Below are 23,531 nucleotides of genomic sequence, written 5' to 3' on the forward strand. Positions count from 1 at the left end.
AAAAGCATGGATTTTGAAGTCATATAGACCTGGATTCAAATCCTAACTCTAACCTGCTATGACTGACTGTGTCTGCAGACGCTCAGTGTACTCATGAGTAAAATGATGAAATCCATGACACTTCCTTTAGTAAAGTAATACCACCTCACAAAGATTGTTACAATGGTTAAAAAACCCCACCTTAATATATGATAAAGTCTCAGTACAGAGCCTGGCACAGAGTAAATAACAATAAATGGTATACATTATTATTAATACCTGGAATATTGCCTGTGTGGAATCTCTTAGTTTCTGATGATACATGTGATGTTATTTGTATAGGTAGCCCACAATTTATAAATAGATTGGATTTTGGAAGTCAATTTGCAGGTCAATTATTTGTAGCTTAGGAATTGAAGGGAATCTAGAATATTCTCCCTTTCCAGCAACCATAGTAGGATATACGTGTGTGCAAGGGAGAGGCAGGGGAAAGGGGAAGAATTTCTCTCCTGTTGGAGGCAAATGACTTTGTGACTAGGACTAGAATTCTTTCCTTCATTCAGGCCACATCCTTCAGTAAAGAGGGAATTCCTAAATCTTCTATCACATAGTGACAAGGGAATCTTGCTCCCTGCCAACTATAATTTCTTGCTTGGGTTAACAGTGAGAGATAACTATTTTGGAATTTTGAAATCTATGATTGAAAAATCCTCTGACTGGATGATCAGTAGGTTGATGTTTCTATTCCTACACTACTTCCTATTTTTCTATTTCCTTTCTGAAGTCCAAGAAGATACTAGGAGATGTGGTTTTTCCCAGATAAGGCTGTTATCTGCACCCCAGGGACAATGGAAATGCTTGAGGAAGGGTGAGCACATTTCAGGATGGCCAGAATGCAGTTATGGGAAATTGCAGTGATATCTGGAGCTTGAGTGTATCCTGTTCTCATTTTTTAGCAAATAAAAAAATTAATCAATAAGTTAATTTTTTCTGATTAAGTTCATTAAAAATTAAGAATATACTTATTTTTATCAAAGTAATATACGTTCTTGGTTGAAAAAAAATCAAACTGAAGAAGCTTATGAAGAAAAAGAATCATCCCGTGCCTTGTCCCTTTGCCTATCCTGCTCACCAGAAGTCACATACTCTAATTTTAGCTGTTTCTTCTTATAGTTTCTGCCATGTCTCTAAATAATATGCATTACAGCTATTTCTAGATTTATCACTTTTAGCTATTAGCTGTTGACTTCAGTTAATTTAGCTGAGTTTTTATCTCACTTTATTTACTTTCTACCCTTTTCTCCTAATACAATTATTTTACTCCTTTATTGGTTATCTTTGCAACTTTAAGGAAAATCTTCCTTCCTTCCTTCCTTCCTTCCTTCCTTCCTTCCTTCCTTCCTTCCTTCCTTCCTTCCTTCCTTTCTTCCTTCCTCCCTCTCTTTCTTCCTTCCTCCCTCTCTTTCTTTCTCTTCCTTCCTCTTTCTTTCTTTCTTTCTTTCTTTCTTTCTTTCTTTCTTTCTTTCTTTCTTTTCTTTTCTTTTCTTTTCTTTTCTTTTCTTTTCTTTCTTTCTTGACAGAAGGAGAGAAAATGAGTATGAGCAGGGGAGGGGCAGAGAGAGAGAAAATCTCAAGCTGGCTCCATACCTAGCATGGAGCCCAACTTGGGGTTGGATCCCATGACCCTGGGATCATGATTTGAGCCAAATTCAAGAGTTAGACACTTAACTGACAGAGCCACCCAGGCGCTCCTATATACCTTTCTTTTTTATTATGTCACCACTAGACACCATCCCATGATTGTTCTCACTTCTCTCTCTCAACTTATCATTTGCATTTTCACAGTGTTGGAATTGATACAGTTATATTCAGATACTTATAGTTAAGTATTTCATGCCTTGACCATATGTTGGTTTTAAATATTGGAAATTAATAAGGTGTTTACACTGTTGTGAGAGCGATAATGACATAGTGTGATTTGGTTTCCTTTCTTGCACAGCTTTTGTTTTCTTTGATGCTTCTAATTTTTCCTGCCTCTCTTCCCCAAATTATAATAACCATATTGACTTTTTATGTTGTTTCAGGTGATCAAGAAAGTTATCAGAATCTGACTTCCTCTTTCCCTAGATAACTCTCTTCTGGAACTTCTGTTCTCTGAACCATTCTGTGCTAAATCTTTCTATTAGCTTCCTTCCTGCTTTCTATATTTGGAGCCACTCTTCCTTCTAGTTCACATGTTGTCTTCTTTCCTTACTCCTTCACTTTGCTGATACACATCCCCAAGTAACTTCCTGAGGAAGAATATGTGAGAAATAACTTTCCTAGCTCTTTGCACATCTGAATATCTTTATTCTACATTTGGTTGTTTTAATTAAAAAAAAAATGTCTCTGGCTTTTTCTCATGTTGTTCTTTCTGCTGTTCCTGTTAGGAGGCAAGTTGTTCCTCTTGGATTGGTCCTCTCTGTCTTATTTCTTTTTTATTTTTTAAAATTTACATCCAAATTAGTTAGCATATAGTGCAACAATGATTTCAGCAGTAAATTCCTTAATGCTCCTTACCCATTTAGCCCATCCCCCCTCCCACACCCCCTCCAGTAACCCTCAGTTTGTTCTCCATATTTATGAGTCTCTTCTGTTTTGTCCCCCTTCCTGTTTTTATATTATTTTTGTTTCCCTTCCCTTATGTTCATCTGTTTTGTCTCTTAAAGTCCTCATATGAGTGAAGTCATAGGATTTTTGTCTTTCTCTGACTAATTTCACTTAGCATAATACCTTCCAGTTCCAGCCACGTAGTTGCAAATGGTAAGATTTCATTCTTTTTGATTGCGGAATAATACATATACACACCACATCTTCTTTATCCATTCATCCATCGATGGACATTTGGGCTCTTTCCATACTTTGGCTATTGTTGGTAGTGCTGCTATAAACATGGGGGTGCATGTATCCCTTTGAAACAGCATACCTGTATCTCGTGGATAAATGCCTAGTAGTGCAATTGCTGGGTCATAGGGTAGTTCTATTTTTAGTTTTTTGAGAAAGCTCCATACTGTTTTCCACAGTGGCTGCACCAGTTTGCATTCCCACCAACAATGCAAAAGAGATCCTCTTTCTCCGATTCCTCGTCAACATCTGTTGTTGCCTGAGTTGTTCATGTTGGCCATTCTGACAGGTGTAAGGTGGTATCTCACTGTGGTTTTGATTTGTATTTCCCTGATGATGAGTGATGTTAAGCATTTTTTCATGTGTTGGTTGGCCATCTGGATGTCTTCGGAGAAGTGTCTATTTGTGTCTTTTGCCCATTTCTTCACTGGATTATTTGTTTTTTGGGTGTTGAGTTTGATAAGTTCTTTGTAGATTTTGGATACTAACTCTTTATCTGATATGTGTTTTGCAAATATCTTCTCCCATTCCATTGGTTGCCTTTTAGTTTTGCTAATTGTTTCTTTCACTGTGCAGAAGCTTTTTATTTTGATGAGGTCCCAGTAGTTCATTTTTGCTTTTGTTTCCCTTGCCTCTGGAGACGTGTTGAGTAAGAAGTTGCTGTGGCCAAGATCAACAAGGTTTTTGCCTGCTTTCTCCTCTAGGATTTTGATGGCTTCCTGTCTTACATTGAGGTCTTCATTCCATTTTGAGTTTCTTTTTGTGTATGGTGTAAGAAAGTGGTCCAGGTTCATTCTGCATGTCACTGTCCAGTTTTCCCAGCACCACTTGCTGAAGAGACTGTCTTTATTCCATTGGATATCCTTTCCTGCTTTGTCAAAGATTAGTTGGCCATACGTTTATGGGTCCATTTCTGGGTTCTCTATACTGTTCCATTGATCTGAGTGTCTGTTCTTGGGCCAGTACCATACTGTCTTGATGATTACAGCTTTGTAGTACAGCTTGAAGTCTGGGATTGTGATGCCTCCTGCTTTGGTTTTCTTTTTCAAGATTGCTTTGGCTATTCGGGGTCTTTTCTGGTCCCATACACATTTAGGATCATTTGTTCTAGCTCTGTGAAGAATGCTGGTGTTACTTTGATAGGGATTGCATTGAATATGTAGATTGCTTTGGGTAGTATCGACATTTTAACAATATTTGTTCTTCCTATCCAGGAGCATGGAATCTTTTTCCATTTTTTTGTGTCTTCTTCAATTTCTTTCATAAGCTTTCTATAGTTTTCAGTGTATAGATTTTTCACCTCTTTGGTTAGATTTGTTTCTAGGTATTTTATGGTTTTTTTTGTGCAACTGTAAATGGGATCGATTCCTTGATTTCTCTTTCATTGTTGGTGTATAGGAATGCAACTGATTTCTGTGTGTTGATTTTATATCCTGCAACTTTGCTGAATTCATGGATCAGTTCTAGCAGTTTTTTGGTGGAATCTTTTGGGTTTTCCTTGTAGAGTTCCATGTCATCTGCGAAGAGTGAAGGTTTGACTTCCTCCTGGCTGATTTGAATGCCTTTTATTTCTTTGTGTTGTCTGATTGCAGAGGCTAAGACTTCCAATACTATGTTGAATAACAGTGGTGAGAGTGGACATCCGTGTCTTGTTCCTGACCTTAGGGGGAAAGCTCTCAGTTTTTCCCCATTGAGGATGATATTAGTGTTGGGTTGTTCATATATGGCTTTTATGATCTCGAGGTATCCTCCTTTTATCCCTACTTTCTTCAGGGTTTTTATCAAGAAAGGATGCTGTATTTTATCAAATGCTTTCTCTGCATCTATTGAGAGGATCATATGGTTCTTGTTGTTTCTTTTATTGATGTGATGAATCACATTAATTGTTTTGTGGATATTGAACCAGCCCTGCATCCCAGGTATAAATCCTGCTTGGTCGTGGTGAATAATTTTTTAAATGTATTGTTGGATCTGGTTGGCTAATATCTTGTTGAGGAATTTTGCATCCCTGTTCATCAGGGTGTCTTATTTTTTTAAAAAATATTTCTTGTGTTTTTCTGTGCTACTCTCTGCAAGACTTTATCTTCTAACATTTACATTGAATTTTTAATTACTCACTTTTAATTTACAGGAGGTCTTACATGTTCTCTTATTTTTTTTTCTTTGTCATCCTGTTCTTGTTTTATGGATGTAATATCTCTTGAATCTCTCTAAGGATGCTAATTGGGGATCTTTTTTTTTTTTTAAAGTTCTTTTTGTTTCCTGTATTATTTCTGCTTCTTCCATAGTCATTTTTTTTTCTGTTTTCTTTTCCTCTAATTTTTGTGGATTTTTACCTTTTTAATTCATTTAATTTTATGTTAATGGTGCCTAGAGAGGAGAGAAAATAAACACAAGCAGTCAATTATTATCTATAACTGGCTCTTATTCCCTCTTAACACATAGCTTTAGTGGGGCACTAGCCATGAAAAAGCTCACTCAGTTTTCTTTAACTGCTCTAAGTCTTTGAAGGAAATTACTGACAATTTTACTCAACAAGAGAGATAGTTAAACTGACTGGACTTCATATACACTCAGGGGTGATTTAGTGAATGTTGTGCTTTTTTTAAAGGCTAAGTTGTTCTTTTCAAGAAATGTGAATTATTCAGGAAGAAAAGACCAACATATAAAGAGTTATTCTGTCTCTAGAACAAAGTCGAAAATCTTTGACAGTCAAGACCCATCCCAGTCTGGTATTTGGGCTCATTCTCCAATCTTCCTGACTGACCTTTGTTTGTCTACACCTGTCTTTATGTGTTCCATGTTGTCAGACCTTTGCTCATGTTGCTTCTCAGCCTGGAATGTTCCCTTCCTCCCACAGCCTTACCAAAGGCAGGCATCATATTTTCGTTTCTCTAAATATTGTTTTTGTATCATACATGTTAGGCATTCACAATGTTTGAATGAGTCTTACTCATCTTTCCAGACTAGAACAAGTTCATATATGACCCCTCTGAGACACAATTCTTTGCCTACCTTGGAGTTAATCAGTTTGTTACTGCTTTCTTCAGTTGGTTATGCACATCTTCTTGTCCTGATAAGTTCCTGGAGTGCATGGACCATATCTCATCAGGCTGGATATCTCCAGGGTCTTATAAGGTGGGTTGGTACCTAGTGGGCACTCAACAAGTATTCATGACTATATGGGAGAGACAGAGGGAAAGACTGGTTGTAGATTTTCAATAAAAGCTTATTTATAAATTTAACAGGTTTATAGATTAACTTCATGAAAGTTGTGTTTTAAATAGATTTAATAGTTCCTTTTAAATAGATGAAAACATTCTCAAAAGTAGATTACTGTATTTAGTTATTTCTCCTCCCTTTCATTCCTCCACTCCTCCCCACATAGATAGGAAGGATGGTTACCCATGTTGTGAATAAATAATAAATGCTGTACTAGAATAAAATTAACCTCCCAATTAAATGAAGACATTATATGTCACTACTGTTTCACTCTATCCAGTACACATACACAAACAAACCCCCATCAGTTTACAATAAAGAAGGGTTTGTGCATGTTCTTTCTTTTCTTGAGGAAGGGGTAAGTATTCTGTGGAGAGGAGAGAGCCAAGCTAAAAATGATTATATTTAAATTCTGGATGTTATTTGCTTAATTTAATGTCTTGAAGAGAAAAAAAGGGACAGTTGATAGAGCACAGAAAATACTGAAGGCTTTTGATTTTCAGAAATGTGGGAAGTGATGAGAACCCACTGAGCAGCCATACCTGCTGACTTCATCCCTGCATCTGAAGTGAACGTGGGCTGGTGGTCAGTGAAAGAGCTCTGACACGTGGCGTCTGCTGCTACAAAAATCTCAAAATCAGCAAGAAACCTTTTGCCATCACGAGCCTCTTGATCAGGTTCTGCAAGGCTCTAGTATGGGGGGGGGGGGTGTCTAGTCACTTCCTTACCAAGAGGAGGGCTATCTGGTGTGTTTCTTGAGGCAATCCTCTGTCTCTCTTCCTCTGCCTCCTAAGAAGACTGTCTCCTCTTAGCATGGGTAAATGCTACTCAGGGTCAACAAGGCCAATGTGTAGCTTTTGGCCAAAAGACTGATAAGGCTAAGATGCTAGATGGAGCCCAGAAGAAATTCCTTTTATGTTCTCTCTTGCTCCATAGTACCAGTGTACATTCATTGAGATTAGTTAGAACTTGAATGTATCTCCTGGGAATCACTGAATCTCTGCAAGATTCATCGGTTGGTTGGTTAAGTATGCTTCCTTGGCTAACTTCTTCTTGGAGTATAATAACCTTAGCATTTGGATTCCAAATATTCAGCTCTAAAGGACTGTTCTTTTGTATTCTGCACAGGGCCATTTTCCTGTTGAAGAGACTGTTTTAGAGGGAAGCAAAGATACCTGGATTGGTTGACATTATTTATATCCTCATTGAATCTCAACTAATGTCTTGCCTCATATGCCCTTTTCTTTTCTTTTCTTTTCTTTTCTCCTTCCTTTTTTTTTCTTAACAGATACTAATTTTGTGTTGGGGAATGCCCAGATAGTGGACTGGCCTATCGTGTACAGCAATGATGGATTTTGCAAGCTGTCTGGCTATCACAGGGCGGAAGTGATGCAAAAAAGCAGTACCTGCAGGTATTTATGTTTGGGGTTGTTCTGTTGACCAGTCTATCCTGGTATTTTCTGGAAAAATAAAAATGGCTTACTTGGTGTGGGATTTGCCTTTCTCTCATTTAATGTTTATACGGGAATGTTTATGGTAATATTACCTCTAGTTCACGCAACATGCTGGGAAATCCAAGAAGCCTTAAAGCATGGTCTGTACAAAATAAGGGACTTGAAGTCACTGAGATGTGGGGGAGGGGTGCTAGAAAAACTCGGGAAAGTCATTTTCTTTATAAAACAGGAATTCAAAAGTTTGTGAGATGTTACATGATTTGAAAGATGATGAAATAAAATCAAATGAAAATGAAATAAAATTTTAGATGAGTAAATTAATTTTTTAAGATTTATTTATTTATTTATTTATTTATTTATTTATTTATTTATTTAGAGAGATTGATTGAGAGAATCTCAAGCAAGCTCTGTGCTGTCAGCACGAATTGTGAGATCATGACCTGGGCTGAAACCAAGGGTCAGCCACTTAGCTGATTGAGCCACCCAGACACCCCAATGATTAAATTAATTTAAAAAAAATACATGACTATTTGAGAAGAATCACTATGATGTTGGAAACAAGGACTTTGTTCATAGGGCTTTTCACCAGAAAAGGAGAAGAGAGCTAGGATTTTGTTGCCTTCTGAATCATTCTGTCACATCTCCGGTCACAACCTCAAAGACAGAGGCAAATGATGCTAACAGTGCACATAGCCTATGCATTTGACCGGGTTACTAACCAGGCTGTACCCTTGAGCTGTGGTGCTAGAAACACTCTTTTAAAGCACCTTCACGGTGTGGAGGAGAGCAGAGCCAGCAGAGCACGCAGAGTAGAGCCTGTCCCTGGCCGTGCCAGACGCCCCCCTGCACTGCCCTGGCAAGGTCTTGGCTCAGCACAGCCTTGGGCTTCTCTCACTCCTTGCCTTCTTCGGAGTCTTCTGTCTTTAGTGGTGTTTGCATTAAGTGGAATCGTTTTCCCAGACCTGCCAGATCAAGAAAGCAACTCCTCTCTGAGGGGTGGCAAAACCTGTCTGACACAGGCATAGTCTTTGGTTTTCATTTTGATGGTATTAAATCAGCCATGTAACTAGTTTGGTGAAAAGTATTAAATGCTTTGAAAATACCATTTTCTTATATTTTAGGTGTTTTGGGTCTGGGGAATGGGAAATGTAAGATTCCCCTTCTTCCCTCAAAGATTTGGAAATTATGACTATTAAATACCGCAATAAAATTCTGTTATATTTGTGGTTCTCCTCATAAGCATCTACATCCATATCTGCGTCTACATCGGTATATACACATATACAATAGAAACAAATCGGGAGAGTTAGCTTCACTTTTTGGTGTGACTGAAGCAACGTTTCCTTCCCTTTCTTGCTTCTTATTGGCTATAATCAGACACTTAAGTTAGCCAACTTTTTTATGCACAACTGTAGGAAACGTATTTAATTCTCTGCAAGTGTCCCCTCCCTAACAATAAAGTAAACATGCCTTTGTGCTCACTATATTCCTAATGGCTCAGGAACCTCTTTTGCTTATTTCTTGCATTGTAGGCATATGAAATCTAATGTCCAGGTAAAGGAAACTTATGGCTACCGTTATATTACAGTACATAAGACTGATGGAAGCTGGGAGTAATTACGGCACTTCACTTATTTCAAGTCTCCATTTTACAGGGATTCATTTTACCTTGTGAAGGAAACTGCCAGCATGTATACCATCATGTCACGTAAATGGGGGTCACTTATCTAGCAAATTAACTCAGAGAAAGCTAAAAAAGGCAACTGGCGGGGCGCCTGGGTGGCGCAGTCGGTTGACCGTCCGACTTCAGCCAGGTCACGATCTCGCGGTCCGTGAGTTCGAGCCCCGCGTCAGGCTCTGGGCTGATGGCTCAGAGCCTGGAGCCTGCTTCCGATTCTGTGTCTCCCTCTCTCTCTGCCCCTCCCCCGTTCACGCTCTGTCTCTCTCTGTCCCAAAAATAAATAAACGTTGAAAAAAAAAATTAAAAAAAAAAAAAAAAAAAAAAAAAAAAGGCAACTGGCTATATAAGATGGTCCCAGAGCTCCGTTTTTACCTCCTAGGAAAAGTCCTCTTGTTCTCAGGCAGGGCGAATTTAGTCTTGATCTAGCCATCTTTTTAAAGGTAATTCAACAAGCTCGGTTGTCTGTTTTCCTGATTCATAGATGAAAAGCAGAGTGCTGCATGAGAGAAGCACAAGGTGAACCATAGATAATAATGTCTCTCAGTGGGCTGGGAAGGGACATAATAACACAAGTGACACAGAATTTATAAAGTCAACAGCTAGGGCACATTTTTTTTTTATAGAGTGCTGGCAAGCAGAAGCCTACAGTAAGCTCAAGGCTGTTCCAGTATGAGGCCAAGCGAAGCATTGGAGTTGATGGTTGCCTCTGAGGTTCTTTGTAGCTCTGAAATTCTAAGATTCTGTGATTCAAGGCATCAAGAGGAAGTTGGATTGCATTCCGCGTGCACAATTTTGGAAGATGGGATTGTTTAGGAACACAAGCCACTGCTTCCACATTACCCGAGATTCAGAGGCTGGGCGTTGGTGTCCTTCTTTTCTGGTCACATGCAGGCCTGAGGTGGTCAGGAGTGGCTTTTCCTGCCCCATTGAGAGATGGCTTTTGTCCTCTCCCATTTTGTTAGTGTCCCGGTGCCATGGTTTACTCCACCTAGTTGGGGTGTGTCTTATTCCTAGAGGGACAAATCTGGGTCTTCAGACCATATTCATGGTGGGGCCCAGGAAAATGGACAGTCCTGGCAGTTTTCGGGCCTCTGCTGAGAACCAGTATTAGTCGGTAGGAATATCTACTATCTAGAGGTTTTCTCTAATTTTCTTCCATGTTACTTATCTCCACCACCCCCACCCCGCCTTAGTCTACTTTTCTCCAAATGTGAGCAGTACTAAGAGTTACAGGATTTTATCATTTCAATTTTTTAAACCTGGTGCTTTTTTGGGGGTGGGCTGGGGTGGGGTCGGTAGGAAACAGAGCTTCCCAGACAGTGGCTGAATCTTCTGTTTCTTTCCTCAGCTCTGCCTTAATGTTTAGAGCATCAAATTGCACCCTTTGGTGCAATTCTTTGGCTGATGAATTTCTGTGATTTTTTCCCCATTCTTTTGTTTATTTTGTTGGGAATTAGAAGAGGAAAAATATATGGCCCACATTTATTCTGCCATCTTTCCTGGGAAGTTTCGCTGAGTTGTATTTCTAAAATGCAAATCTGATTATGGAACTGTCTTGCTTCAAACCTCCCAGTGTTTGCTCCCTCCACCCCATTGCTTTCAAGATAAAGTTTAAATGACTTCACATGGCTTGTAATGCCATGTGCTCCTTCGTGATTTGGTCTGTGCTTTTATTTCTATGTTATCTGTTGTGAAATCTCCCCACCTTGTGTATATTCCAGTCACACTGAACTGAACTACATTCAGATTCCAGAATTAACCTCACTCTTAACCTCTGTGCCTTTGCATATGCTCGTCTTTTGCCTGGAATGTTTTTTCCCTTCCTCTTCTCATTAATTTCCACCTGCTCTTTAGATTTCATTTGCCTCTACCCTGGGAAGCCTTCACTGACCACTCTGTGCCTGTATTCTGTAATTCCAAAAGTGTTGGTCATACTGTTTCCTGATCCACACTTTTCTGGGTGTCTTCCTTATAATACTGTTCATTTTTGGGGGGCAGTGGTAGAGTGCCAGTCACAGTTGAATTAGTGAAGCTTTCTTGATTGAATGAATGTTTGCATTTGTGTGTGTGTGTGTGTGTGTGTGTGTGTGTGTGTGTGTGTTCATTTCACATATCACAGTGCTGGGTATAGGAAACATATTTAACATATGATGGTACAATAGTCAGTATTTGTGGAACTAACTTCAGCTTTTTGGTTGATTTGCAGTTTCATGTATGGGGAGCTGACTGATAAAGACACAATTGAAAAGGTTCGACAAACATTTGAGAACTATGAGATGAATTCCTTTGAAATTTTGATGTACAAGAAGAACAGTGAGTATTAAGACCATCCTGAACCATACCTTTATTTATGCACTTGGGATAGTAAAAGAGGTCCTGTTCCTTTGTTACTGTCTTGCATTTTCTTTTCCTCCATCAGCTGAGTGTTGTTACCTGAGGCTGTTGTGTCTGTTTTGAATAAAAGGTTTGGATTGCCGAGTTACCCTGATCCTTATGGAACATTTGAACTTGTCACCGACCAAATAAGACTTCTTGATCTCTTTTTCTGCCAAGTTGGTGTTTTTCCTGTATGGTGAGCTGTTGGCTCAAGGCATTTGTAGACTTTAAGCCTTCTTGGGGGAAAGGAAGACGTGGGACAGTGACTCTGGCCAGATCCTCTTTGTATTTGTCTTCCGTAGTACCTAGCACAGTAGGTAACACCATCAGATGCCCTATTAGGTGAAGGGGATTAAGAGTACACTTATCTTGATGAGCACTGAGTAATATAGAGAATTGTTGAGTTACTATGTTGTATGCCTGAAACTAATATAACATTGTATGTTTAACTATATTGGAATTAAAAAAAAAAAAGAGTTTCTGAATAGGGGAGGCTGAGGGTGTTGAGTGTCCCAACTTCAGCTCAGGTCGTGATCTCACAGTTCGTGAGTTCAAGCCCTGTGTCGGGCTCTCTGCTCTCAGCACAGAGCCTGCTTTGGATCCTTGTCCCTCTCACTCTCAGCCCTTGCTCTGCTCACATTCTCCTTCTCTCTCAAAAATAAATAAAACATTAAAAAAAATACAGTTTCTGAATAGAGTTCTTCTCCTGATGACCTCAGCTTTCCATCAGAGACAGTATTAATATTCACAGTGGGGTGTTAATATGTATTTGTTTTTGCTACGATACTTCCTCAAAGTGTATTAATGAAGAATTTACATCAATAGCCATACACAGCTTAAAACTTGCTTTTCTCTTAGGAGGTTTCCTGTTGAATGGGGATTAGCTATGTTAGAAGTATGGAAACGTGGGGCATGTGGTCATAGCAGAGCTGCAGAGATGTTAAATAGTACTTTGCTTTTGTTTTTAAAAAACGATTTTGTTTGTAAAGCATTCTGTTCTTTATGTAGGATTGAATGGTAGGTCATAGGTTCAATACAATGTTTCCCGCGTGGCCCAGATAGCATATGAAGATAAGTGTTTATTTTGGTGGCATTCAGAGTGATGCATTTTGCTCTGGAAAGCAAAGGGCACATGTTGCTTTTATCTGGAAGGTGCTGGGACTTTTCTTCAGTACTGCAAGTGTTGGACCAGCCAGCTGAGAGGACTGTTTGTTTGGTGGCCTGTGCTGGTGCTGATCTGAGAGACTGCCTCAGGGCATCAATGAATCCAAGAGGGTTGTTCCTGTAGCTTTGATGTTAATGTGGCTCCTTGTTCCATCTCCCTCTTTCAGCCAGTAGATCTTATTCCTACCTCACTATTAGGCAGGAGAGGAGCGAGGTGAAGACTGTGAATGGCTCTGTGCTGATGGGGAACACAACCCAAAGCACGAGCTCTTACAGGAGCACACTGGCCTTCTCCTCTGCACATGTGCCTTGAGCTAATGGAGTCAGTTCAAGGTTTTCCACACTGGGAGCCTTTCGTATGGGACAGTGTGGATTTCCCCTTGACACAGAATACCAATTGGGTAGGTGTATCACAAAAATAATGCTTTGCATTTATATTTTGCTTCAGAGTTTTCAACCTTCATTACTATGCATTTAACTTGTTCAAATTATATGTGTTTGGCACAGAAAGGAGGGAAAGGGGAACTTAATTTAAATGGAGTCAGTGATTTCACTTGCTAGCCCCGTCAGGGGGTAAGTACTCCAGAGGGGGTATGCAATGGGAGGGGGGACGCTTGCTGTTCCCTCAGCTGCCTCCCAGGCTGAAGGCCTTGTATTGCGAGCATCTCATTGCACTGAGGGTGACTCTATACTTCAGGTAGACATGGCCCACATATGTGTGCCAATTAGTTCAACTATTGTTCTACCAAGGAATGAGCATCTCTTCCCTCCTTTCAGGTTGTGGTAGGCTTATTGAGAGCTGCGTGCCCGTCTCCAGCGGGGCACGTCAGCCTAGCATGGGACTTTACTTCCTGAGTGGTGGTAAGGAATTTTCAAGAGTAATTTGGTCATTTGAAATTTTTACCTTACCCTTTGACTTCAGAAAATAAACTCTGTAGAAGGTATGACTCCACTCTATTTTAAAATGTTGATTCTCTAAGCCCCATACAGTAGGCATGGCTGATGTTATGGATATCCATTGTATAAGAAGTTAAATTCCTTACTCAGGGTCATGTGGAGCCAGGACCTGGTTTCCAGTACTTGTTCCAAGGCCATTCTTCCAAGACTGGGACTATCTAACTGTGGGTACAAGGCAGGGCCACCATATATGGTTGTGCAGGCTACGCCCTACGTGGGGGGAGGGGGTGGCAACTGGAAACCAGCTTGTGGTTTGTGTGCCGAATCCTCCGTGCACCCTAGCCTAGCGTTACATCTGTGCTGAGGGAGGAGCTTCTCTTTCTGATTTATACAAAAATGTCTAGAGGGCCAGTGGGGAGTTCCATAAAAGGCTAAGCCTGTATGTAAAACATGCAGCATGAAATGCAGATAGTAGTGGTTTCTTCCTAGGAACCTGTTCACCAGCCCTCTCCCCGCCCCCCCACTCCAAATCCCATCCTGTCCTCAGGAATTTAGAAACTTTAAATTATTTATTAAGCCTGGGAATTTTATATTTGCACTGAATTCTGTGCTTTTTTTTTAACTGCTTTTTTATTGACCTGCTACTCTATGTCAGACACAGGCTTTATGCTAGGGATGTGGTTATGAAGACAGACACAGCCTCTGCCTGTACAACAGATGGTACAAAGCCCTAAGTGGTTTTTTGTTGTTTGTTTGTTTTTAATACTCATTTATCTTGGGGTGAGTGCAAGTGGGGAAGGAATAGAGAGAGAGAGAGAGAGAGAGAGAGAGAGAGAGAGAGGATCTGAAGTGGGCTCTGTGCTGACAGGCTGACAGCAGTGAGCCTGATGTGGGGCTCAAACCCACGAACTGTGAGATCATGACCTGAGCCAAAGTCTGATGCTCAATGAACTGAGCCACCCAGGTGCCCCCCTCCTTTTTTTAAATACTTATTTCCAAAGTGTGTGTGTGTGTGTGTGTGTGTGTGTGTGTGTGTGTGTGTTTTGATGGTGACAACATTTGGAGGAGGTCACTGAACCCTAACTTAGGAGGGCAGGGAAGGAAGTCTTCCTAGCAGACAGGAAATCATGCAGAAACTGAGGGAGGGTGGGAGTTAGGCAGAGGGAAGGGCAAAGAGTAGCCAGGGCTGATGAAAGGCATGTGGTGAGAGCAAGCGCTGAAGTTTCAAGAGACCCGAAGCAGGGCTTCTCAGACTTTGACATGCATAAGAAACCACCTGCACATTGCAGTGCTAGTTGTGGTCAGTAGGCCTGTGAAAGGGTCTGAGCCTCTGCTCCTAGGTGATGCCAGTACTGCTGTGCACGTATCACATGCTGCACAGCCAGGACAGAGGGCAGCTATAGTGAAAACTGACCTCCATGCCTACAGGGTGTGTCTCCTGCACGGCTGGATCCCCTGCACCCAGCACAGTGCCTGATACACAGCAAATGCTCCCCGCAAACTCATGGAGTAATTACATAAACATATACACTGAAAAGGGGTAACCGTTGAGGCTGGAGAGGTTTGGAGGGACCAGGAACATAGGCACATTATAGAGTTTAGAATTCGCCTTAAGAACACTGGTTGAGAAAGAGGGTGGGGGTGAGGGGCGTTAAATATATAAGCAGATTTACATTTTATAAAGATGACTCCAGTAGAGTGGGGGAGATGGAATGGAGCACAGGAAACTGGAGGTCAGGGACCCACTTAGGAATGACTCCCCCCTCCCTTGATGAGATGGTTGCGGCCTGCTGGGGGAGGGAGGAAGAGTCAGTTATGAAGGAGAGAGGTCCAGGGATGTCTCCTCCAGGACTGGGGAGGACTGAGTGTGGGGACTTCATCAGTGGTACCCACTGACTGGCTCTCCCCTCCGTCTGCTTGGCCCTGGGTGGTGCCCAGGAAGTGGGAAGCACCGCGTTTCCTGTCAGGAACTCTACTTCTGACCTGAGGTAGAGCATGCCCAGTAGGTAGCAGCGCAGTTAAAAGAGGTGCTGTGTGAATGTTTGTTGAGTGACTTTGAAGGGGCTTGGTAGTTACCAAGAAACAGATGAGTGAAAGAAGCATTTGATTCAGAGAGAGGGTATCAGAGCCGCGGTGGGAGCAGCGCGGGGCTGAACTGACCAGTGATGCCCTCAAGGAGCAGACTGAACAGAAATGGGCGGGAGGAGAGGAGGGAGGAGACAAAATGTCTGGTTCAATAGACTGAAACTCTCAGCATTTTAAAGCAGTGTAGAATCCCACGGGAGAAAAGTCACCCCTGTTGAGATTTTTAGCTGTGAAATGTCATCATCTAGAAGAATTTATATTTTGTTTCTATGATTTTTAAATTGAATCATTTTTACTATGAGAAACACATGAAGATATGAAGAAAAACAATTGCCCCAAAGACTCAGAGAAATACTACTATGCTATTAAGGTTTTGGCGTGTTTAGGTTTTTCTTGCACATGATACATAATTGAGATTTTGATGTGTATTCTTTCTTTCTCTTTCTTTCTTTCTTTCTCTCTCTCTCTCTCTCTCTCTCTCTCTCTCTCTCTCTCTCTCTTTCTTTCTTTGTTCTTTCTCTTTCTTTCTTTCTTTCAAGAGCGTGCATGAATTGGGGGAGGGGCAGAGGGAGAGAGAGAATCTCAAGCAGGCTCTACATCCAGCGTGGAGCACAACAGGGGGCTGTGGGATCATGACAGGAGCCGAAATCAAGAGTCGGAAGCTGAACTGACTGACCCACCCAGGCGCCTCTGACGTGTGTACAACTTGAAGTCATACATATATCAATCTTTTATCATAAAAATATCCTCATTAAAATTCCCCATAAATATAATTTAGAAAAGAATTTCATTAATACTTCTTCCATTGTTGGATATTTATGAGGCTCTAAACTTTATTAAACACAGTGCCAAAGTGGGTATCTTCATGTAAAGGTATTTATTGACATTCTGAAATATTTCCTAGAAGTTAAGAATTACACTGTCAGAGAATGTGAACTAAGGTTCCTGAGACACTTTGCCAAACAGTGTTTCAGAATTGAACCCATTCCCAAGTTCACTTGCAGATTTTGAGTCTGACTCATTGTACTACACCAGCACTGCAGTATAACTTTCAATTTATCAAATTGCCTACAATTAAATTTTTTTGTTTAATGAGTATTTTTAATGCTAGTGAGACTGAAGTATTTTTTCCTATTTATCTTCCATTTAAAATGATCATTTCTTTGTTAATTGTTCAGTTTCTTTGCTCATATATTCTATTTAATTCTGGTGATTTTCTTATTGGCTTTTTTAGTAAACTCGTAATGAATTGCTTTTTTTCCCTCTCTCTCATTCTTTACTAGTATTTGCAAGGACAGCCTTGTAGAAAGAATCTTCTATTGATAAGCATTAATGTTTGTCCTACTTTTTAGGAATTGGGAGTAATTAGCAAAAGGCTTCCTGGTGTGCTTTGGAATGAATGTGTGGAATACTATTAAATATCTTCAAGGATGGATTACTTGAAAGATTTCTTTCTATCTGTTGGCCAGTCTGACGAACAAACCCAGTCATTTTAGTAGTGCTATGTGTTTTGTATTGTTACTTCACTCATTCACAGTATGTTGGATAATTTTGTTACATCAATGACAATCATTAATGACCTCATTCAGTAAATATTTGGGGGGTCGCTCTTGTGCTAGGCACATAGTTTTTCCATTTTTCAAACAAGAATATCATGAAGTATGAGCTCTGAGTGAAAGCAGGACACTCTGGGTAACTCTCCACAGCATGTGACTGACCTCACAATTTGTGGTGTGGCAGGTGGCCTCATGTTTGAGACTTCTAGATCAGCTTCTCCATTAGAGAAGCTGAGGAAAAGGCTTCTTACTGTGGTTGTGCCAAGCCAGCAGGGAGAAGTTGCCAGCCAAATACTTATTGATTACCTACTGTAGGCCTATGGGTTTGAGCCAAAGAGATCCAGGTATAAGAAACTGACTCTGCCTTTAAGGAGGTTACAGTCTAGTTGTGGAGAAATCTAATAGAAAAACCATCATATTTTGCCCATTTTTCTAATGGATTGTCTTTCATTTATTCAGTGCTAGGAGCTCTTTATATGTAAGGGATATTGATTCAATGTTGAAAAATATTTTTCTTATTTAAACATGTTTTCTTTTTAATTATATTTTTTATACCATTTATAAGTAAAATGAATTTATGTCACTATTTTCCTTTATGGTTCTTTATATATGTTTATATATAAAGCTTTATATGGAGCTTTATATATGTTTAGGAAGCTCTTTTCCTTACCTAAATGATAAAAATATTCTTCCTTTTTTCTTCTGGTACCTTTATAGCTATGTTAGAATATTTAAAACATTAGGGCGCCTGGGTGGCTCAGTCGGTTAAGCGTCCAACTTTGGCTCAGGTCATGATCTCATGGTCCGTGAGTTTGAGCCCTGCATTGGGCTCTGTGCTGACAGCTCAGCTCAGAGCCTGGAGCCTGCTTCGAATTCTGTGTCTCCCTCTCTCTGCTCCTCCCCTGCTCACACTCTTTCTCTATCTCTCAAAAAATAAACATTTAAAAAATTTTAAATTTAAACATTAAATATGTATTTTTATGTATTATGTGACGTAGCAGTCTCAATTTATTTTCCACATTGCTTATTCAGTTGTCTCAGTTCTATGTACTAAAGAATTCAGCTCTTCCCTTTTAATTTCAAATGTCCTTTCCTTTTTTTGTTTATTTATTTATTTATTTAGAGAGAGAGAGAGAATATGCATGCGAGGGAGGGGCAGAGACAGAGGGAGAGAGAAAATCCCAGTCTCCATGATGTCAGCGCAGAGCCCCATGTGGGGCTTGATCTCATGAACTGTGAGATTGTGACGTGAGCTGAAATCAAGAGTTGGATGCTTAACCAACTGAACCACCCAGGGACCCTGAAGTGTCCTTTTCTTCTATGCTAGATTCTCACACATTTATGGGCTTGTTTCTCTCCTCACCTTTTCCAGGAGTCCTTTTGTAACTTATTAGCTATGTGAGCTTGATTAAAATGCTCTCCCACTTGGGTTCCCCATGTTTAAAATTGGGGGATAATGTAGTCGCAATCCATCTCATGGTGGGGCTATGAGAAATAAACCACAATGGGCTCCACTGTAAGCACTCAATGAATTCAATGAATGATATTGTTGTTTTAAAGCCAGTGCCCATGGCTCTTAGTTCCTGTGCAGTTGATCTTTGAACAACGTGGAGTTAGGGGTACCAAACTGTCTCGCAAGTGTGAGTATAACTTTTTTTTTTAAAAAGATTTTGTCAATTCCTTGGGTCTTTTTTTTTAAAGCTTATTTATTCATTTAGAGAGAGAGAGAGAGAGAGAGAGAGAGAGAGAGAGAGAGCGCACATGGGAGGGACAGAGAGAGACAGGGAAAGAGAGAATCCCAAGCAGGCTCCACAGCATCAGCACAGAGCCCGACAAGGCGCTCAGTCTTACAAACCATGAGATCATGACCTGAGCCAAAATCAAGAGTTGGAGGCTTAACTGACTGAGCCACCCAGGAGCACCTGGAGCACCCAGGAGCACCTCCTGGGTGTAACTTTTGACTCACCAAAAACAACTACTAATAGCCTATAATTGACTGGAAGCCTTATCAATAACATAAATGGTTAAAACATATTTTGAATGTTATATGTCTTACTGTATTTTTAAAGTAAGCTAGAGAAAAGAAAATGTTACAAAAAATCATAATGAAGAGAAAATACATTTACCAAAAAAATACATTTACAGACAATATAGTTACAGAAAAAAAATTGGGGTATAAGTCAATGTGCGCAACTCAAACCTGTTTTGTTCAAGGGTCAGCTGTGGTAGATGGTCCTTGTCACTATTTTTCTTTCAAAAAAGTTCAAAGATTTCTTGGCCCTTCTTCTGCTTTATTTTTCTACTTGAATTGAATTTCAATTCATCAACTCCGAGAAAAACAAACAAAAAAAGAACAACTGAGATTCTGATTGAAATTCCATTAAATTTATATATTAAACAGGGAGGTTTGACATCTTACAAAATTGAATCTTCTCATCTACAAACAATGTAACTCTCTCCATTTATTTAGGCTTTGTGTTTTGCTCTTCAATCAAATTTGAATTATGGTGAGGCTTAAGCATTGATTTTTCTAGCTTTTCCCTCATGTTTGAGAGTGGCCCTCTTTCTCAGAACAGGTAGAGGCAGCTTTGGAGTTTTATTAAACACCTTGAGATACATTCTCTTTTGAGTCATCCAAACACCTCTGTGAGGTGAGATTGAACATTTCAATCTTACCGGCAAAGAATTTAAAAGGAAGGGAGGAACGTATCAGACATGTGTGTAGTTTTACTGAATCTAAAGTAATTCTATTATCGCTACTTTGCAAATGAGGAAACCAATTCTAAGAGGTTAAGGTGACATGGCCAAAGTGTACAATAAACTAAGAGATAGGGCTCAAACCCTGGGCTTGGGAATCCCAATCAGATGTTCTAATGGCCAGTAGCCACTGCTTCCCCCTGGTGTTCTCTCATACTCTCTGTATTTGTTATTTATCTCAGTGAAGGTGACCTGAGACCAATTGGTCTGTTTCCTGGGGCAGCCGCCATGCCCTGGTCTAGTTTCTGGATCTATCTGAATGGCTCATGCAGCCATTCCCATGAGCCAGTGATAGTGGCTTGGTCAATTCTGTTGCTGTTGAATATGGCCTGGCTGCCTGGTTACAGAGAGTACCTGGGAGGAGGCCCAGGGTAGGAGGAAGCCTGATGGAGGCCAAAAAGTCCCTTGTACATCTGAGCCTTGCTGTTTTGTTATCTGACTTCTGGGGTTGAGAAACACTATAGCCAGGTCAAGTTGTCAGGTTCATTACTCCATGACCCAAGGGAGCTAGTAAAGGATGAGAATCACAGAGTGACCAGGAGGAGGGGCCTACCCCAGGGCTGCCCTTCCACTTGCACTTTCAGCCAGGAAAGACCTGCTGTCCCAGCAGCAGCTGCCTTTGCCATCAGCCTTTGCTGTGTTTTTCCTAGATTTGTGCATTGATCTTCCTTTATTTATTATTCACCCTTTGTCCTTTTACAGAAACAGGACATCAAATACTTGCTTTTCTCGATTTTTCCACTGTAGCCACTTGGGTGCAGAGGCAGAATTTTCCTGATTAACCTCATCTCCCTGATTTTGTGACTGTATGTGTGAATATTTGTGCATGCATTGCTTCTCTTTATCTTGGTGGAAAGAATCCTACTCCAGAATCTGGGCTCTAGGAGAAATCCCTGGCCTCTGCCTCCAGGAAGCTCCTGAATATCCTTGGGGGCATCCAGAGGGATGGAAGAGAAACTGAGTGGGGCTCCAGGGTCTGGACAGCCTATGTTCACTTGAAGCAACTGTTTCATATATTGAGACTTAGAGTAACGTTTCACTAGTCAAAAATGCTTTGCTCTTATGATTAAAAGGTTGGAATTACTGTTCTGTGCCACCTAGGTGGGACTCATGTTCTCTTTTGAAAGAATTTCAGAAATAAAAATTTAAGCCCATTCTGCTTGCTTTCCTAGATTTTGTAGGGAATGATAATTTGGGAGAGAGGAAGTTCTGAATGACTGTGAAGACACTGGAAGTAGGATTTATTTCTTTGAAACTCAGCAGGCATTCTTAGAGTTCCTACCCTGCCAAGGTTGTTGGTTTTCACAACTCCAGAATGGTGCCTCCTGGAGTTGAGCCACGTAATGACCTAATGGGATCCTATGAAAGCATTGCACTAGATGCCATTTAAATAGGGGTGCAGGCTGATAAGACAGCGGCAGTATTTCAGATATCTTGCTCCAGAGTGGACTATGGTCTAATTAAGGGAAGAGTCCTCAATTGTTAAAGTTGGAAGGGGGCCAACTCATAGCACTTTCTTTCCCTGCCTGTGATCAGAACCAATCAACAGAGATACAGGAATCAGGCAAATGGAGGTTAAAATATCACTTTGAAGTCCAGTAAAGCTGATCCTAGAGAATGTAGTTGATGTCTGTGTTCAAGTAAAGTTTCTAAAAGTGAATTCTAGAATCAGACGGACTTACCCACCCAACACAGGTAGTACTGGAGAACCGCAGGCTTCTACCAGTCATCCCCTGCCTTTTTGACTTCTCCCCTACCATCTATAGAATGGGGACACAGAGCAGAATGCAGATTCATCTCTAAGAACGCAGATGTGGAGAAGTGGTTGAGCTAACATATCCAGTTCTTGACCCCAAAATTACCAACCCAGGGAAAAGACTCAAGAGTTCCTTCGAAAGATGTCTCTCCACGAGGAAACACCGGATCGGGGAATAGGTTTCCTCTCTCAACAAGCCCAACTGATCAGCTTGAGATGAACTCTAAGGCAGTGAATACTGACTATGGGAAGTTTTGGTATGAGATTCATATTTATTTACTGAAAAGAAATGATCAGGATAGCATGTGTTTACTCAGGGAACATTTCTGGAGGAAACATCGGGCACGGTTTGGTGGAGAAAAGCACACAGCCTTAAACAGTTTTACGTGTAGAAATGGGGAGAGTCCGGGGCGCCTGGGTGGCTCAGTCGGTTAAGCGGCCGACTTTGGCTCAGGTCATGATCTCGCGGTCCGTGAGTTCGAGCCCCGTGTTGGGCTCTGTGCTGACAGCTCAGAGCCCGGAGCCTGTTTCAGATTCTGTGTCTCTCTCTCTCTGACCCTCCCCCGTTCATGCTCTGTCTCTCTCTGTCTCAAAAATAAATAAACGTTAAAAAAAATTAAAAAAAAAAAAGAAATGGGGAGAGTCCAAGATGAGCTTGAACTCTAGCAAAGTGAAAAAGTCCTCCCAGCATGACTAATACAGTGGGGCTCTCATGATCTGGTTGATATGGGCTAACGTCATCAATCCCAAGAGTCATAAATGGAATATAAAGATTAGATGGCACAGTTCCAACTGGAAAAGTTCACAGGCATTAGGCCCAGCTGACACAGTGCAGTGGATGGCCCATAGGTGGTGGCTGGGAAGGCCGTGGTTCCAAGGATTCCAGCAAGATTGAGGCTTCTGGGGTTAGACCTCACAAAAGCGGGGGGGGGGGGCTCTCATCTGATTCCTTAGTGGTTTGATAAATTCACATTGTTTTCTGGTTTACCATCTGAAAAAACTTGCTTAAGTTTTTTTTTGTTGTTGTTGTTGTTTTTTGTTTTTTTTAGAGCAGAAAGAAAATGGTTTTTTGATTTGTTTGCTTTTTGTCTTACCAGCTAGGATATAATGGAGAGCTGTGGGTGTATAAGTTCACTTGATGTGACACTTTATTCTGAGGTTTCTGTTGCTTAATTGAAAATGGTTTAAAACCTACAGGTTCTGAGCAGGGGACTGGGAGGAATAGTAACACAGACCTTTCAAAAACAGTAGGGGTTTCAAAGGCCATATTCTTCTTGACTTTGGAATGCTGTATGTGATTTTTGTATGGTGGATTTTTCTTTTGAAACACATTTTTCTTAGGGTGACCTTATAACCTATTTGTCTTCTGTAAGCATCCAGAAACAGGCAGCCGAAAATTATGGAAAGGGAAAATGGACAGAGGATTAAAATTAACTATGGATGATTACACAGATAATATCAGGATTTAAAGAGAATATATTTCCATATGATCTATTTGCTGCCTGCTTGTATATTTTATGGTTATTTATACTTCCATATGAATAAGTGGTATAGCCAGTTTTGTAAAGCTAATGTCAATCAGAGACGTCTCTCTGTCCATGTCATAGGATAGAGTTTGCTGTGATTGCCAGCAGAGACCCAGGTACCTCTTGGGGGTTTATTTCCATCTCCAAGATTCAGTGAGTTGTTTGCTTGTTATCTTCTTAAAGTAAAATAATATA

The 23,531-nt window shown here is 40.6% G+C and overlaps 1 protein-coding gene across 6 annotated transcripts in view; it reads left to right on the plus strand.

Moving 5' to 3' along the window:
- Window positions 1-23,531, plus strand: part of KCNH1 (potassium voltage-gated channel subfamily H member 1) — a 466,004-nt gene that overhangs the window by 110,804 nt on the left and 331,669 nt on the right. For all 6 annotated transcript variants that reach the window (XM_045048780.1, XM_045048781.1, XM_023248008.2 and 3 more), the window contains 2 exons: window positions 7,373-7,496; window positions 11,426-11,532. In XM_045048780.1, coding sequence (XP_044904715.1) covers window positions 7,474-7,496; window positions 11,426-11,532 — 130 coding nt within the window. In that variant the 5' untranslated portion in view covers window positions 7,373-7,473. The remainder of the gene's footprint in view (window positions 1-7,372; window positions 7,497-11,425; window positions 11,533-23,531) is intronic.

This window comes from Felis catus, chromosome F1 (genome assembly GCF_018350175.1).
Source record: "Felis catus isolate Fca126 chromosome F1, F.catus_Fca126_mat1.0, whole genome shotgun sequence".
Classification (NCBI taxonomy): domain Eukaryota; kingdom Metazoa; phylum Chordata; class Mammalia; order Carnivora; family Felidae; genus Felis; species Felis catus.